The 16,290-nt window shown below is 41.4% G+C and overlaps 1 protein-coding gene across 3 annotated transcripts in view; it reads right to left on the bottom strand.

The window, feature by feature from the left end:
• LOC136831362 (protein ABHD13-like) overlaps positions 1 to 16,290 on the bottom strand; it is a 281,750-nt gene that overhangs the window by 143,923 nt on the left and 121,537 nt on the right. For all 3 annotated transcript variants that reach the window (XM_067091687.1, XM_067091689.1, XM_067091688.1), the window contains exon 5: positions 3,341 to 3,504. In XM_067091687.1, the coding sequence (XP_066947788.1) occupies positions 3,341 to 3,504 (164 nt within the window). The remainder of the gene's footprint in view (positions 1 to 3,340; positions 3,505 to 16,290) is intronic.

Below are 16,290 nucleotides of genomic sequence, written 5' to 3'. Positions count from 1 at the left end.
GAAAGCAGATGGCACCTGGAGGCCCTGCGGCAACTACAGGCGGCTGAACCTGGCAACAGAGCCAGACCACTACCCCCTCCTGAACATGCAGGACCTGACAGCCTCTTTTCACAGGGCCAGGTTATTCTCCAAAATGGACCTACTAAAGTCTTATTTTCAGGTACCAGAATTCCGGAGGACATCCCCAAAACCATCGTCACACCCTTCGGGTCCAGAGGAATGCAGGCGCAACCTTCCAGAGATTGATGGACAGCATCCTGGGGGATCTGGACTTCTGCGTCTGCTACGTCAACGATATCCTAATCTTTTCCAGATCCCGGGAGGAGCAGCTGCGACACATCCAGAAGGTCCTGCAGTGCCTCCAGGGAAGTGGCCTCGTCGCCAGGTTTGACAAATGCACCTTTGGCGTCGAGAAGATGGAGTTCCTGGGCCACGAGATATCCCCAGAAGGTGTCCGCCCAATGCTGTCGAAGGTCGAAGCCGTTGAGAATTTCCCCACCCCTACCTCCATCAGGGCCGTACAAGAATTCCTCGGGATGGTCAACTACTACAGAAGATTCATCCGGGGATTGCTCACACCATGGCCCCCCTGACAGAGGTCCTGAAGGGACATCCAAAGACCTTAGTGTGGGGCTCCGACCAGCAGAAGGCTTTCCTCCTGACGAAGGCCGCCCTCGCCAAAGCAACATCTTTGGCCCACCAGGACCCCAGCGCTCCCCTCCAGCTGACAACGAACGCCAGCAACGTCGCCTGCGGAGCAGTCTTGGAGCAGGTCATCAGAGGGCCCCCTCAGCCCATCGCCTTCTTCAATAGGAGGCTAAACCCCGCCGAGTTCCGCTACAGTACCTTCGACCGAGAACTCTTCTCAGCATACCAGACGGTACGGCACTTCAAGTTCCTCCGGGAGGGGACACCCTTCACAATTTGGACCGACCACCAGCCGCTGGTCCACGCCTTCATGAAGCTGAGGGACGCATGGTCCTCTAGGCAGCAGCAGCCCCTCACAGCCATCGCGGAGTTCACCTGCACCATCAAATACCTACCTGGCAGGAAGAACCCGATAGCTGACACCCTCCCAAGGATCGAGATCGATTCCGTACAGCTCGGGATCAACTATGAGGACCTCACCCGCGAACAAGCTGCTGACCGAGACCCCAGCCTACCATACAGCCATCACGTCGCTGAAGTGGAAGGATGTGCCCTTCGGCTCAGGAGAATTAACATTACTGAGCGATGTCAGTCCCAGACGCCCCCGCCCCCTGGTACCCGCCTCCAGACATCAGCTGGCCTTCAACATCATCCATGGCCTATCCCACCCCTCCAGAAGGACAACAGCCAGACTGCTGACGGAGAAGTTCGTCTGGCACGGCATACGGAAAGATGCGACGGCCTGGGGAAGACAGTGTATGCAGTGTCAGGCAAGCAAAGTGGGACGGCACATCAAATCGGGAGTGGGCAAATTCCCCCAGCTGAAGAGACGCTTTGGGCACATCCAAGTCGATGTAGTAGGTCCTCTTCCCCTATCAGGAGGAGACAGATACCTTCTGACAGTCATCGACCACTCCACCGGGTGGCCCGAAGCTATGCCCATGGAAGAAGCCACCTCCAGTGCATGCGCAGAAGCCCTCCCCTCCAGCTCGATCAGCCGGTTCGGTGTCCCAGATGACATAACAGACAGGGGATCAGCTATCCTGTCTAAGCTGTGGACCGCCCTGGCACGCCTAATGGGGACCACTCACCACAGCACCACCGCCTACAACCCTGCAGCCAACAGAATGGTGGAAAGGTTCCACAGGTCTCTGAGGGTGTCCCTCATGGCTTGTTGCTCCTCCGAAAACTGGAAGTACCAGCTGCCCTGGGTCCTCCCCGGGTTGAGGACCGTCCCCAGAGCCAACAGCGACCCCTCCTCAGCGGAAAAAGTCTACGGGGAGACTCTGGTAGTCCCGGGGAAACTCATCGCAGAGGACAGGGACGACACTGGGACGCAGAAGCTCTGTGACAGGGTTGGAAAGTTTGCCCCCTGCCAAAAGACATTCACCGACAGGACGTCCCCCTTCATGCACCCCCGGTTTTGTCCTCCGCCACCCACGTCTTCGTCAGGGACGACGCCGTACGCCCACCCTTGACTAGACCCTACAGGGGACCTTTCCTTGTACTGGAAAGGAACAAGAAGGCATTCCGAATGTCCATCCATGGGCAGGAAGACTGGGTGTCAATAGATCATCTCAAACCCACATTCCTGGAGGAGGGCAACGGAGATGGACCCCAAGACCTCCAGCAGGATGCGGCAGCCCCTCAGACAACCCTGGTCGCAGGAAGGAGGTGTGGGCATCCATGAAAAACCCAGAAACCAGACAGAAAGGCACCCCAACAAACCATTGCAGAGGACACCGAGGAAGGCGACCACCCTCTCCAGTTGACATCGAGAAAGCGAGGCTCCCTTCGTCACCCCAGCAGATACCTGGTTTAATCAGCCGTTGTTTCCGTCTTGCAGGGAGAGTATTGTAAAGCCCCCGCTCAACGCGTTCTTTGTAGAGAACATCCGGTTTTCTGTGGTGCCTTCACATCGACCTAAGGTTGATCGGAATATATATTTATCATCATAATTGTAAATTGCATATATGTTGTCTTTCTAAACAATCACGCTTTATGTACAAGTAACGAGTTATTTAAGTTATGTGTCAGACAATATTGATCACTATGTTTTCTGTATGAATCTGTCCTGTTTTTGTAAGATATAAGTTTGACCTCAGGTCACCTGTAAATCTTTGTACCAGCGGTCTCTGCGAACTACGCAGATGTCCGCATCCCACTTTATAAGCAGCTCGCTTTCATCGATAAACCAGCAGTACTTGTTTTCCTGCTCATTATTTCGCACCTCTCTCACACAATTAACAACCTGTGTACCTCCTATCGAAATCAGTGACAAAAGTACACTGACTGGCTACGAGTGTTTGTACCTATCAGTCCCCTGGTACAGGGTGGAGAAAGTAGATGGATATTCATAAAAAACAGTATTTTTTGTTTTCCTTTAGCAATCTTTTGAACTCGTGCTGGCACAGAAATAAAAGCTATATAATGGAGAGGTAACGTTCATTTAAAAAAGTACCTTTTCATTATTTACATATAAATTCATTAGAGCAGACAAACCACTTGTAGAATAATTGCTACATATGGGCAGAGTAATATTAAATTGCCAGCTGAGACATCACATACAGAGCTTAGTTTAACCTGTCAATCTTTCAGGCTTCAACTACCTGCAGATCAGACACGAGTACCAACCAGCTAGGATGGAAGGAGTGTCTCTAGTTCTAAATAAAAATGATAGAAATTTCCTTACCTTGTTTTTGTGGCACCATTGAGGCAACTTTGCAAGAACTTTAACATTAGAAAACAACACTTTGGCCATATCTGGAATAGATGTAAATGTATTCTCTAGCACCATAGCGGCAATTCTACTGCTAATTTCACTACGACTGACACAGTCTACAGCCACAGCTCCACCTAAAATGAAAAAGATTTATTAGTAAGTTACCCCTATAACCAAACTATAAAGTGAATATTTATTATTTAAGACAATTGCTAAATTTCACACAATTTGAACTTGTTTGGAGTTCTTGTGATTCATTACAAGAACTCCAAACATCAATGACTACTCATTTCAACAGGATATTTCCTTATCAAAGATTTATACAACATCAAGAGTGCTGTCAAGATTTCGATTAAATGTTTGCTTCCATTTACAAAACAGAGCATTCCAGGTTAGTAAGAACTACAATAGATGCTCAAGGATCTTTGACTAGGGACAACATAAGATACTCTAATTCACAGAGGGAGTGGTCAACAACATGTCATCTGCCTTACAGTCTCTTTGCAAAGTAACAATGCCATTAGATCAACTTTAAGCACTTGATCCTATGAATTTCTCTCTTTTGAATGATTCAGTATTTATACAATACTTTTCATTAGTATATGTGCACTAACATGCTTCTTCCAAAGCATTCACCACTATCTTTCTTAAGAGCACATCAAGCGCACATACAGCATTAGAGGGATACTTAAAAACTTAATTTTTCAAAAAGAAAATTATGGTAAAGTTGCTGTTATCTGAACACCTTGGGACTCAGTGATAAAGGATAAATGGAAACTGTTTAACTGACATTAACCTAGTAGCACAATGGAAGACCTGAAAGTATACCTACTGTATTTACTTAGGACAAGTAGGCTAGCTAGTTTATATAACCCAACCATTAATAAGCTATGGCTTTTACTAGAACCATATGTGCAAAACTTTAAATTTTCAAAATACAGTAAAGTTTTTATTTGGATACTTACCTACTGTTGAAGATAACTTTATTTTGGCTCTGACAAGTGCACTGGCATTGCAAAAAAAAAAAAAAAAAAAGTTTCATGTTCTCCACTTGGTGTGTTTCCATTTCTAGCTCATGTCAATTCTCCTTGACCACCCACTATGTTGTCGTGAGGTTCGGTTTGGTCTACTTCAACAATAGGTTAGTATCCAAATAATAGATTTCATTATGAAAATTTATATCATTTGGGATGAATCTTATCTACTGTTAAAGACAGTCAATTCCCACACTGAGAAGAGGATGGTGGGTAGTGCACCAAGAAAAAATCTGCCCAGCCAAGCAAGCTAAAGGTTTCTTGCATGGCTCCCCAAACATTCTTATATGATCCGGAATCCTTCCTGGATATTACTACCACCAACAGGTGAATTCCATTCAGGGAGCAAGACTCTCATATGTGCTTAGCAAAGAGTAGCCTTGCAGAGATAACTGCTTCAATTCAGCCAGAATGAAATAAAAGAGGCATGAAAGGGTCCGTGCCTGGGTCCGAAAGCCTCCAAACAATAGTCAACTAAAAATAAATACCTTAAAGATATAAAGGTACGCTCCTATACAATATACACTATGTACCTTCATACTCCCCATAAAATCAAAACCTGGGATTTCAAACAAAGAACCTAAAAGATTGCTCTTTCTTCAGTTCAGAAAAAACTTACACGCTACTAGTAGCAGACTTAGGACTTTACTGTTTTTGGATGGAATTCAGCATACTTGAGGTAGCGAAGCCACAATAATCACATCCTTAAGCTACCAATTTGTCATAAAATTAAATGAAGTAGCAACTGTTCTTACATTATGAATGTTCACCTTCAACAAAGTTCAAAGGTCTGGAACTAGTTTCTTTTGCATTAGCCTGATCAAATATGTCAGAGGTGAACACTGCATTCTTTGACAAAGGAGTTCTTAGTTATCTCATGAGTAGTCCCTGGGTTACAGATGTCTCGATCTACAGCATTCCGTACTTGCGGCACTTTTTCAACTATATTCATAACAAAATCGGTTGTGGGTTTGGCTGATGTTCTAAGTTATGGCACCATAACTAGGATTACGGCGCTGTAACTCGCCAGTGCTATAGCAAGGTGAGAAAACCAGTTTAGGGAGCCGTAGCCACTGGGAGGATTCACTGTAAGGCAGTCCCTCCTATGGGAGGGTTCACTGTAAGGCAGTCCCTCCTATGGGAGGGTTCACTATAAGGAAGTCCCTACTATAAGGAGGGGAGAAAACTGGTTTATTACCAGGGCAGGGCTTAAAATCCAGTTTCTTACCCCAAGCTTACATACGTCTTTCTCTCTCTCTCTTTCTCATTTTTATATTTCTGACTTACGGCACGCCACTGGAACAGAACCCCCACCATAACCCAGGGACTGCCTACTACAAAATAAAAGGTTAACTTTGCCCCTTACAGGCTTTAACCTACCTAAATATACATTAACTGCCCTAATAAGACAGTGTACTTCCTTTTCCTTCCCCACCAAAGGAAAATTCAGAATTCTTACAGTTCTTGGTAAAAAAGTAGCCTTAACATCATTCTCAGGTCTGAATATGCAAATAAAGATAAAACAGAATCCCCCTTTGCAACAGCCTTCCTTATGGGACAATAGTTACAATAAACTTACTCTTCTAACTGCTGCTAGCAAGAGTGTTTCAAAGTAAATACTTCAATGGAACTGATTCCAGAGGCTCATAGTTTTATGACAAATGTGTCGCTTAAGGATGTGAGAAAATGTAGCTGCACTACCTAAGTATGCAGAATCATGTCCAAAAATGGTAAAGCCCTTAATCTGCTACTAGTAGCATATACATTTTTTTAGAGCTACTGTATGTATAACTTCCAGAGAGAGACTGATAACCAAGTTCTAGGGGCTTAAATCTCAACTGATCCCAACATCTAAGGTGCTGATAATGGACATCCAACTGCGCATGACACAATGCTGAGGAAAGTATGAATCTACAACCTAAAAAAGCACACACTGAAAAACTTACCATATCTAAGAAAGCTAAAAACCTTCGATTTTTATAGAAGTATGGGTGCTGAAAATTCCTCTAGAATAGCATCAGAGGCAATAAACAAACTACTGCTCCTGATACAAGGCCAAGACTTGTCTCTACTTGATTAAGGACAGATTCCGGGAAACCTTAAAAAAAAAAACCCTTGCTGGGAGGAGATGGTTGTGGGATGTGGAGGTTTAGTAGAACCAAATGAAATTCGGTACTTTGAGTCAATTTTTCCTTAACAGAAGCATGTGGGAGATCTACTGAAAGGGCTAGAAGGTCAAAAAATCTTTCCCTCCGAGGCCACTAAGGCACTATGCAAGTCACTGTGCTATTCTTTGTACTCTAAATTCATTCAATACTTTTCAGTACCATGTATACAAATATGGTAGCCTAGCCTACACTATAAAGTATACTATATACATACACGGTATAATTATTAACTCTCGCGCTTACGGGGGTTCCTATAGCGCTACCCGGTACACAACTTATGCTGTGGAGGAAAAAGTGGGGCTCGCGTGGAAATGTTTCTTTGTAAAAATCGATACATCCAAACTATAACTGATATAGGGTTGTGGGTTATTTTATGATGTCGGCAAATTATTGAATTTTTCCTAAAGTAATCAGAAAATCTTTGCAAGGCTTAGAAACAATACAAAAAGACGTGATGAGCATGAAATTTTTAAGGAAAATCGTAGATATTTTTTTGAAATAATCATGAAAAATATAATAATTAGGTTTGGGGAGTTTATTTTATATGTAAATTGTGTGTAAATGTTTGAACTTTCATGTGGAAGCAATCATTTTGCTAAAAACGTGTTTGCTAACTAACTGTTACCGATTAAAAATCTAGTTTTTTACGGAGTGCAATTTTCAGATTTTCCAACCTACTTACGTTGTCGTTTTGTATCGTACTTAAGTAAGGAATAAAGATAGAAAAAAATAGAGGAGGCATTAGAAAGCTTAATAAGTTTCCTCTAAAACGCACAAAAGAAAGATATATGTATTTTTACAATAAAACTGAGCAATTGCCATTAGATTATGAACAATCTTTTTGTTTTTCTAAGAAAATATATGGCAACGACTATTATAAAGAAATGTTGATATGTTTATATTTTGCTGTTCAGCACAGTAAAGTACAAAGAATGACCGTTCGAATGATATGTATTACATGAACATTGAAGTTATTTACAGATGCACAAACAGGCGTACAAAAACTATCTACGCATGCATAAATTCCGGCCGAACTGCGGCGTTCAACACGTATATATACACTGACATTTTTCATAATTACTCAGTAATAAATAATGCTAGAAAAAAAGTGAAAACTGCGACAGAAAGCTGAATAAATTTCCTATATATATATATATATTACCTAAAATAAATAGGCATTCCCAGTAAATAATTGAGCAATTGAAGCTCAAAGACGCAAGTTTAATTTTTTTTATGTAAAGTTAATTGTTTGCTTAAGATTTTTATATAGAAACATTGATATAAATAATGCAAGAAAAAAAGTGAAAACTGCGACGGAAAGCTGAATAAATTTCCTATATATATATATTACCTAAAATCAATAGGCATCTCCAGTAAATAATTGAGCAATTGAAGCTCAAAGACGCAAGTTTTATTTTTTTTTTACGTAAAGTCAATTGTTTGCTAAAGACTTTTACATAGAAACGTTGACATTTTTACATTTTGCCATTCAGCATGATACAGTACAAAGAATGGCCGTTCGAATGATATATAATACATGCACATTGAAGTTATTTACAGATGCACAAACAGGAGTACAAAAAATTATTCACGCACTTGTAAACTCTAGGCCAAACTACGCGGCTCAACTGGGGTCTCAAGTAATTACAAAAAATGTAAGTGTAATTACTCGGTAATGAATAACGCTAAGAAAAAAATGAAAATTGCAATGGAAAGCTGAATAAATTTTCTATAAATAGCCCACGTAAAAGCAATAAGTGTTCCCAGAAAAAATTGAGCAATTGAAGTTGAAAGACGGAAATATTGTTGAAAGACAGAAATATATGTAAAAAAAAATAAATTCTTACGAAAAAGAAACGTTGCTATTTTTACATTCAGAGGTTTAGCATGTGAAAATATAAAGAACTGCCTCACAGAATAAATATGAAAGATGGACATTGCATTATAAATAAAACAAGACAAAAATAAATAATGACATTGAACATGCAAAAAATATATTTGGAAAAGAATAGTAAAAAATTGAAACATGAAATGCACACACACACACAAACACACACACGTACACAACCATTCAGTCGAGAATTTTTAGTCGGGTACTCACTCTGTTGCTTCTCTTGGACTGCTAGGGGGGACGTATTTCTTGCTACCTGTCACGATGTTGCATGTCCCCTGTTGAAGATGATGGACAGGTAGCAAGGCCAGGACAGCTACTGGCCAGCTGATGGTGGGAGAGGAGGTGGTCCCCCACTGCCGCTGCTCCTTCGGAGGTATGCCTGGAAGCAGACCTCCTTGCACAGGTGCACCTTGCACGCAACGCAGAAGCACCTCGTGTCTTTTCGGACGCCCCTTGACCAGCACCAACGACATCTCTTATGCTGCTCAGTCCTGATGAATTGTGGTTTGTGCGACACATTCGTGTGATACCTGACGCTCGGATTAGTTACGCGGGGATGTCTCGCACGTGGGGGTGACGAAGGTGTCTGTCGTTGTCGTCATCTCCGTGTTGCAACAGGGTCAGGTGCACCACCGGAGGTACTAGCCAATGGAGAGGAAGGAGCCTCGTGTTGACCTGCATACACAGTATCTTCGTCCTTGTAGAGCCACTTATCAAGGTCAAACTCTATCGGTTGCTGTGCAAAGTGCACAGTGAACAACTTGAAAGTCATCTTCTTCCTCTCCGGAGAGTACTTCCGGTACAAAACGAAGGTGTTGAAGAGTGCCATCTGGAACAAGTACACGATGAACTTCGTCCACTTGCTGGTACGCCTCGTGAACTGGTAATACTGGATCATCTGATCAAAATGGTCCACACCACCCATGAAATTGTAATCAGTGATTGCCTTTAGGCAATGCAATTGCAATCTTTCATGGGTGCCCTTCTGACGACGATCGTGGGGCTCGACCTCAGCATTATGAATCATCGTTACCAGCTTCCCAAGGGTGATATCCTTCCAGATGATCATGAAGGTGTTCCCTTGCCTCCAGAAGTACATAACGTCTCAGAGAATGTTCGTCCGTGCAAGGAGTTGCAGTGCCTTGGGGCCACCTCTAGGAAGCTGCAGAGTGCCACATGTATGCACCCCCTGGTTGTAAAGCTCTTGGAAAAGGGCTGCGGAGTAATAGTAATCGTCCATATACAGATGGTAGCCCTCTCCCTTGAGATCACCAAACAGAAAGACAGTGTCGCGGGTGGAAGTGTAAATCCCGCTGTAGGCCTCAAAATATGAAACGTAGCCGGTGCCAGCTTTGGCAATGGTGTATATTTTTATTCCATACTTAGTCGGCTTGGCAGGATTATACACTTTGAACCTAAGCCTCCCCTTCCACGGCAGAATCCCTTCATCAATTGACAGGTCCTGCGAAGGATTATACACATCCCTGAACCTCGATCAGAAGTATTCGAGGATGGTACGAACTTTTACAAGACGATCAGTGTTGCCTTGCAGAATCTTGGCATTATTGCAAGCATGAAAAAATGCACCTATCTCCAGAAACCTCCGACATGACATTGTTTTTATGAAGATCAGCATATGCAGATATTCATTCGTAGTCCTGCAATAGTCCTGCAATGATGGTTTACAAATGACCCCCATAAGAACGAGGCCCAGATACTGTGCAACATCCTCCGCATTCACTCCCAACCATGAATTACGGCAAGAATTTGGCATACCTGCAAACCGTTGTTCTGCATAGATATTTGTTTGTTGTGCCATGAAAACAAACAAAAATCTAGTGAAAAACAGCTGGATAAAATCCAGCACAGAAGACAGGTAAATCAAATCTCCCCATAACCCAGGAGTTCCTGTGAAAGGCAATGCCATGGGAGGAGAAGGGCTGGTGTTCCAACCAGCTCTCCTGTCTTGCTCCTCAGCTGACTCATGAACACGTTCAGGTATGGCCCTACCCCTTCCGCCCCCGTCTGGCTCGGATGCCCCTTGCCTGTCACCTCACATGACCCCCAAAAATCCTTCCTAGTCTGACAGTAACAGGTTGGGAGAGATGATCGCCCCCATCTTCGGAAGATTCATCCTCCCAATCAGACCCACTCGGTAAACTGACATCAGACTCGTCGCTCCCGCCTGACTCGTCAAAATCAAGCTCATTGTCAGAGTCATTCCCAAACAAAGTCTTTTTTACGTGGGTCTCCGGTTTATAATAAAAAGAACGAGAAGGTTGGGAAGTAGACGCGCGTGAGGTTGACAGCTGAGAGAGAGAGGGATGAGAGGTCGACGGCTGAGAGAGAGAGGGGTGAAAGGTCGACGGCTGGGATGTAGAGGCAAGTGAGATCTCGGCCTGGGGAGATTGTTTTTCCGGGTTATACTCACTCACAGGCTGGAGGGGGTTAAGGGTTGTTGCTTGCTGTGGCTGACCCACGCTTTTCCTCTTCACAACTGTCTTCACAAAACCTTTGTTCTCTCATGCCCATTTCATTTCTTCCCCTGAATCCCCACTACTTTCTTCAGTATAAGTTTGAATGTCATGCCTTCGCAAAACTACTTTTGGTGAAGTAGCTGAAGGCCCTTCAATATCCGATATTTCACTTTCATCATCGAAAAGAATACCGTGAAATTTACTCAGTGTTACAATTTCCACTTCTTGGGCATGGCTTTTTTCTGGTCAGCCATTGTTCTTCACAATTTATCTTATAGAAAAACACTTGAAATATTACTCAAAATACTCAACAATCACTTGCAAACACTTTTATAACAATAAGAAAAGCAAAAAACGTGAGAGCACTAAAAATATGTTTCCTATTTACGTTTTCTTGTAGGTCCAAGATCTGCCCACACAATGGCGCAGTCCCCGTGTTCTTCGGGCGACTCGTTTTGTTTTGGTGAATTTCCCCCTAAAATAACTTACGGATGACACGGAAATCGCGTCATCGGAGCACTTACAGCAAAAAATTTATTGATGCGGTTTCGCGTCATCGAATCATCAGAGGGTTAATATCAGCTAATTCTGGAGGTCCATGAAGTGTGACTTATGATAATTCAATACAAAGAGAAATTGAATAACAAACAAGAATTAGCTTAGCCTACACCATGGTATATCATATACATACAGTATACAGTAGCCTAGCATACATTATACTGTACTCTATATTCACATATTGTATTATATAAACATCAACATAACGAATATGCATCTTTTCCATGGATCTTTTAAAATGTTATACTTTAATTCACTGTATCCAAAAATATTGTATATATTCTCATACTGCTTTTGTATTATAAATTGCAATCATAGCAATTAATGTTTTGGTTTAGAAATCGATTACGCGGTAAGTTTATTTCGCCGTATTGAACTCAATTCAGAGCTTTTCTTGCTTCTAGTTAGCGAAAATAAATAACTAGATACCTTATTCATATGGGACAAGGTTATTTTTTGTTATATGAAGTGTTTTTATGTCAAAACAACTTAAATATGCCTTGTTGTGAAATTAACTTAGCTATTTTTTTCATTAATAGATGCTGTTGGCCATTTGGGGGCGTTTGTTTTGTGTAAAAAAGATCAAGATTCCATTCGCTATTTTCACTCGATTTCATCATAATACGAGCTTTACATATTTATCTTTTATCGGAGTAAAAATAGCAGTAATGTGTTCTTTCATGTCCAGTAGTTTTGATTAAAATACTTTCTCTCCAATTTTAATTATGGTAGAGTTTCACCCATGTTGCTGATCCACAATAATTTATAGTCATTAGCAGCTTGAACATTATTTTCTCAGCTTCAGCTACAACTTGCTACTTAAATTTAGCAGTATATTTCCTTGGCAATCTTTTATTCATACTGAATAAGGGTATAATGCAAAAATACATTAGTCCTATTCTATTTTACATCATCTGTACTATAACTACGGTAATTGTTTATTACTGTACGATGGTTGAAATACAGCTGTTGTTTTCGTATTCGGTGATAAGCAAAACAACAGTTTCTCGGTTGGTTGTTTATGGCTGTACGCATTTATGCAAGAGTATAACATTACTAACAATATTTTTATCATTCTCTTTTACTTTTTTAACTAGAAGATGGGATAAAGAGATGGAGGAAAAGTTGGTCTATTGTAATTTGGTCTCTCTTGTTGCCTGATTATACTCTGCTGCCTGCGCCCATGTGAAATTAAAAAATATTTTATAAATATTGTCGTATCGCTATTAATTGCTTACCCCATTGCAAAATCGAAATGTCGTAAGGCGGATTATCGTAACTCAAGCACTGCCTGAGTATTTTAATAGTTTTATTACAAAAAGTGCATTTAGTCATGAAAATGAGATGAAAATAAAGTAATTAGTGAATATTTCTCAGCGAAAAATACCGTGAATGGGCAAATTTTCAGCAAATAATGTGTATATGTGTTCCACAGAGAAATTCGCGAATAGGGGAGTCCGCGAATTGTGAGACCATGAATACAGGGGATTTATTGTGTATATATATATATATACATATATATATATATACTGTATATGTATACATATAAATTATGCTGTTCGACCTCTCTCCTTTGATTTTGGTAGGAATATAATCAACTCCAAAGAAAAGGAAAAGAAACAAAGGCAAGACAGCACCAAGAAAAAACTTCCTCGGTGGAAAGCGAGGAAGGATGGCTGTTTGTTGTTTTGTTGTCTCCCAAGCGCCCAACTGTCTTAGCAGGTTATGAATTTAGCTCAGGGACCTATCCAACAGAGATGGTTTCACCAGGGCCACCTTTAGTTAGGGTGTCCCTAAACATCACTTTTCTCTGAGCTGTGTATCGGAGATGTTTTTGTCATTTTTCAGACTGCCACTGGCTATGAAGGGCTGGTCGTCTACAACAAACCAAGCATCTCCCCCACCCCTAGGCATGTCGACGACCCAGTTCAGAGAGAGCCAAGCAGTCATAAAGAGAGCACAATCATCAGTGCTCCTCCTCCCTTTACCCTTTTTTTTTTCTTTAACTTAGTGGAACACGTTAATCGCATCTATAGACCCTGGTCGTCAGTTGCAAGTGCACGCAAGCATTCTACGTATAGGTAAGTCTGAGGATGACAATTATTCGCCATTCTTTTGTTATCTCTCCCATTGTATTTCTTGTTTAATTTCTCTCTTCACAGCCACTGACTAAAAAATCCTGGTGAACCATATTCCCTCTATGAAGTCGATTATATGAAGTACAAGTAGTGTTGCATAGTGAGATTCCATAAAGTATCCTCCATGGTGTTAGCATAATATTCTTGATTTAAGATACACCCCTTGCAGTAATTAAGGATTAGGGAGAGGACATGTATAAGTAATACTCGGCACGCCTTGGAACCTGATCATACCATGGTTTGAAAGAGTAATAGTTTTTAATTTGCTAGAAAACTGCTTATAAAAGCGTTACGATAGCGTCTCAGATGTTGCGTCACACTCTAAATTAGGGGAAATATTATTGTGTTCGAAGGGGATGAATGGGGGAGCTGCTGTTATTGGCTCCTGTAGATTCCCTCACTGTAACAACTCATTTTGTTAGACTGGGTGGGTGACCACTGGGGATATTTAATTTATTAGTTCATGAATAAATCAAAATATTCAGTAGCCTGCTTCCAACTGGTGGCCTAATCTAATTAAGTTAATTACCTGTCTTTTGGGATAACTGCTAGCCTTAATTGATGGGATTACGTGGGTCTTAGGTATAGCAAGGCTGCATTAATCACAGTAATATATATATATATATATATATATATATATATATATATATATATATATATATATATATATATATATATATATATATATACATACATACAGTAAACCCCGTATTTGTGGGGGTGAGTACCACACACCCCAATTGGCTAAAACCTGCGAATACTTAGAACCCTTCTAAAAACACACTTACAACTGCCTATTTTGATAATTCAAACACACACAAAAAACTAAAAATTCTTATACAGATATTATCCTACTTACGATAGGGTTAGGTTCCAAGAAAGCCCATTATTGGAAAAAACGTATCTCGAATATAGTCTAGCCTACACTAGGGTATTCAGTACCATGTATACATATATGGTAGCCTAGCCTACACTATAAAGTATACTCTTTACATACATGGTATAGTAATTATTAATATCAGCTAATTCTGGAGGTTCATGCAGAGTGACTTATGATAATTAGTACAAAGAGAAATTGGAAAACAAACAAGAATTATCTTAGCCTACACTATAGTGGAGTGGGATAATGGGAAAAAAATGCAAATGGTGATACAAGCAACAGATTTGGCATGAGAACTCTTATTATCCCCATATATCAAAATCAACCTCCGGCCACCTCAATATTCGGCTATTCCCAAGATGGCTGACACTTTTCCAAAATGGCGGCAAAATTTGCTGTATATTTCAAACATTTTCATTTCATAAGCCTATAAAAGTTGCATACTGTCCATATAATGATTGGGAATTTGTATTTCGGCATTCTTACTGTCATGAAGAGATAAAGTGAACCCATCTTTCCAATATGGCCACCATATGAACACCATATTTCCAAAATGGCCGCCAAAGATAAAAAAGTAAGTACAGTATCTCCTGAGAGAAACCAGTATGTTTTGTGTATCAATTAGTTTTAGCAAGTGCAGCTGCAGAGAGCTGTGCAGCTAAGTCCAGATTTGTAGCACTTGCACCTGCCATGGCATTCCTTTTTGCAGAAACCAGGTGCCATCAATCTGCTGCCATCCCTAGTGTCTTGGACTGGGCAAAAATGGGTGACATACTAAAGACTGGCACCAAATGTGCCCTGCTTGAAAGGCAGCTCTCTTGCAATGCTCTCCAAGAGCAGCCCTTGTAGGGGGAATGCAATCATAAGCTCTTTGCTTTCTTGCAAAGAGATCAAGTCTAGCCTCATTTACATTTTTATACGAATTGCTTCTGTCGTACATTAGCACCACATACTCTTCAATAATTTGCAGGTCTTCATCTTCTACAGCTGCTGGTGTGAAGTTTGGTGAAGGTGGGTGTGGCACGCTGAAACAGTCCATGTTTGCCAATGCAGACTTCTTCCCCTTTCCATGAAAGGCAGACACCGGGTCACACCCACTAAATGCATGGAAAAAGGGAAGGACTGAGGCTTTTGGTCCCATGGCTGCTGCAATTTCATGGATAGGTATCCACCTCATATCTTTTCTTCTACCAAATTTAATCCATAGTTTGTCCAAACCAGTTTTTTCTATGCTAGATACTGCTATGATGACAATGTCAGTGTCTGTACTACGTACGATTGCACTTGAGATATCTTCATGCTTTACAGATGCAGCATGTACAAGGACTCTAGTATCTGCCTCTTCAAGAGTGCAACCTTGTAGGTCACCAGTGTCTTGTTCAGCTTTGCTGCAAAGTGCAGCATCCCCTTTAGTGACAATTATTTGTGTCTGCCAAATATGCAAATAGTTCAGTTTTGTTGTGGTCATTCCTGAGGAAGCTGGCCCAACTGCCAGGAGTTTTGCTGTGCTAATTACTCTCTGGCGAACTCCTGTGCCTCTTTTTTGTCTTGTTTGTGCTTTCATACTGTCTGTCCTATACACATCAAATACAATGTGTGTTTGCTTGTACTTCTGTATGTGCTTCTGAATCTTGGCTAGGACTTCTTCTTTAGCATAAATCAAATGTAGACCCCTTGGTTGGTCTCAGAGCATTTATAAGAGCTGCACCATCCATTATGATAACATCAGCGGTAGGCTCTTTGTCAGGGATGTCTGATGCATGCTGTTCTA

Source organism: Macrobrachium rosenbergii, chromosome 48 (assembly GCF_040412425.1).
Source record: "Macrobrachium rosenbergii isolate ZJJX-2024 chromosome 48, ASM4041242v1, whole genome shotgun sequence".
NCBI lineage: Eukaryota > Metazoa > Arthropoda > Malacostraca > Decapoda > Palaemonidae > Macrobrachium > Macrobrachium rosenbergii.
The sequence above is the reverse complement of the archived record's forward strand: the minus strand, read 5'-3'. Positions and strand labels throughout refer to the sequence as shown.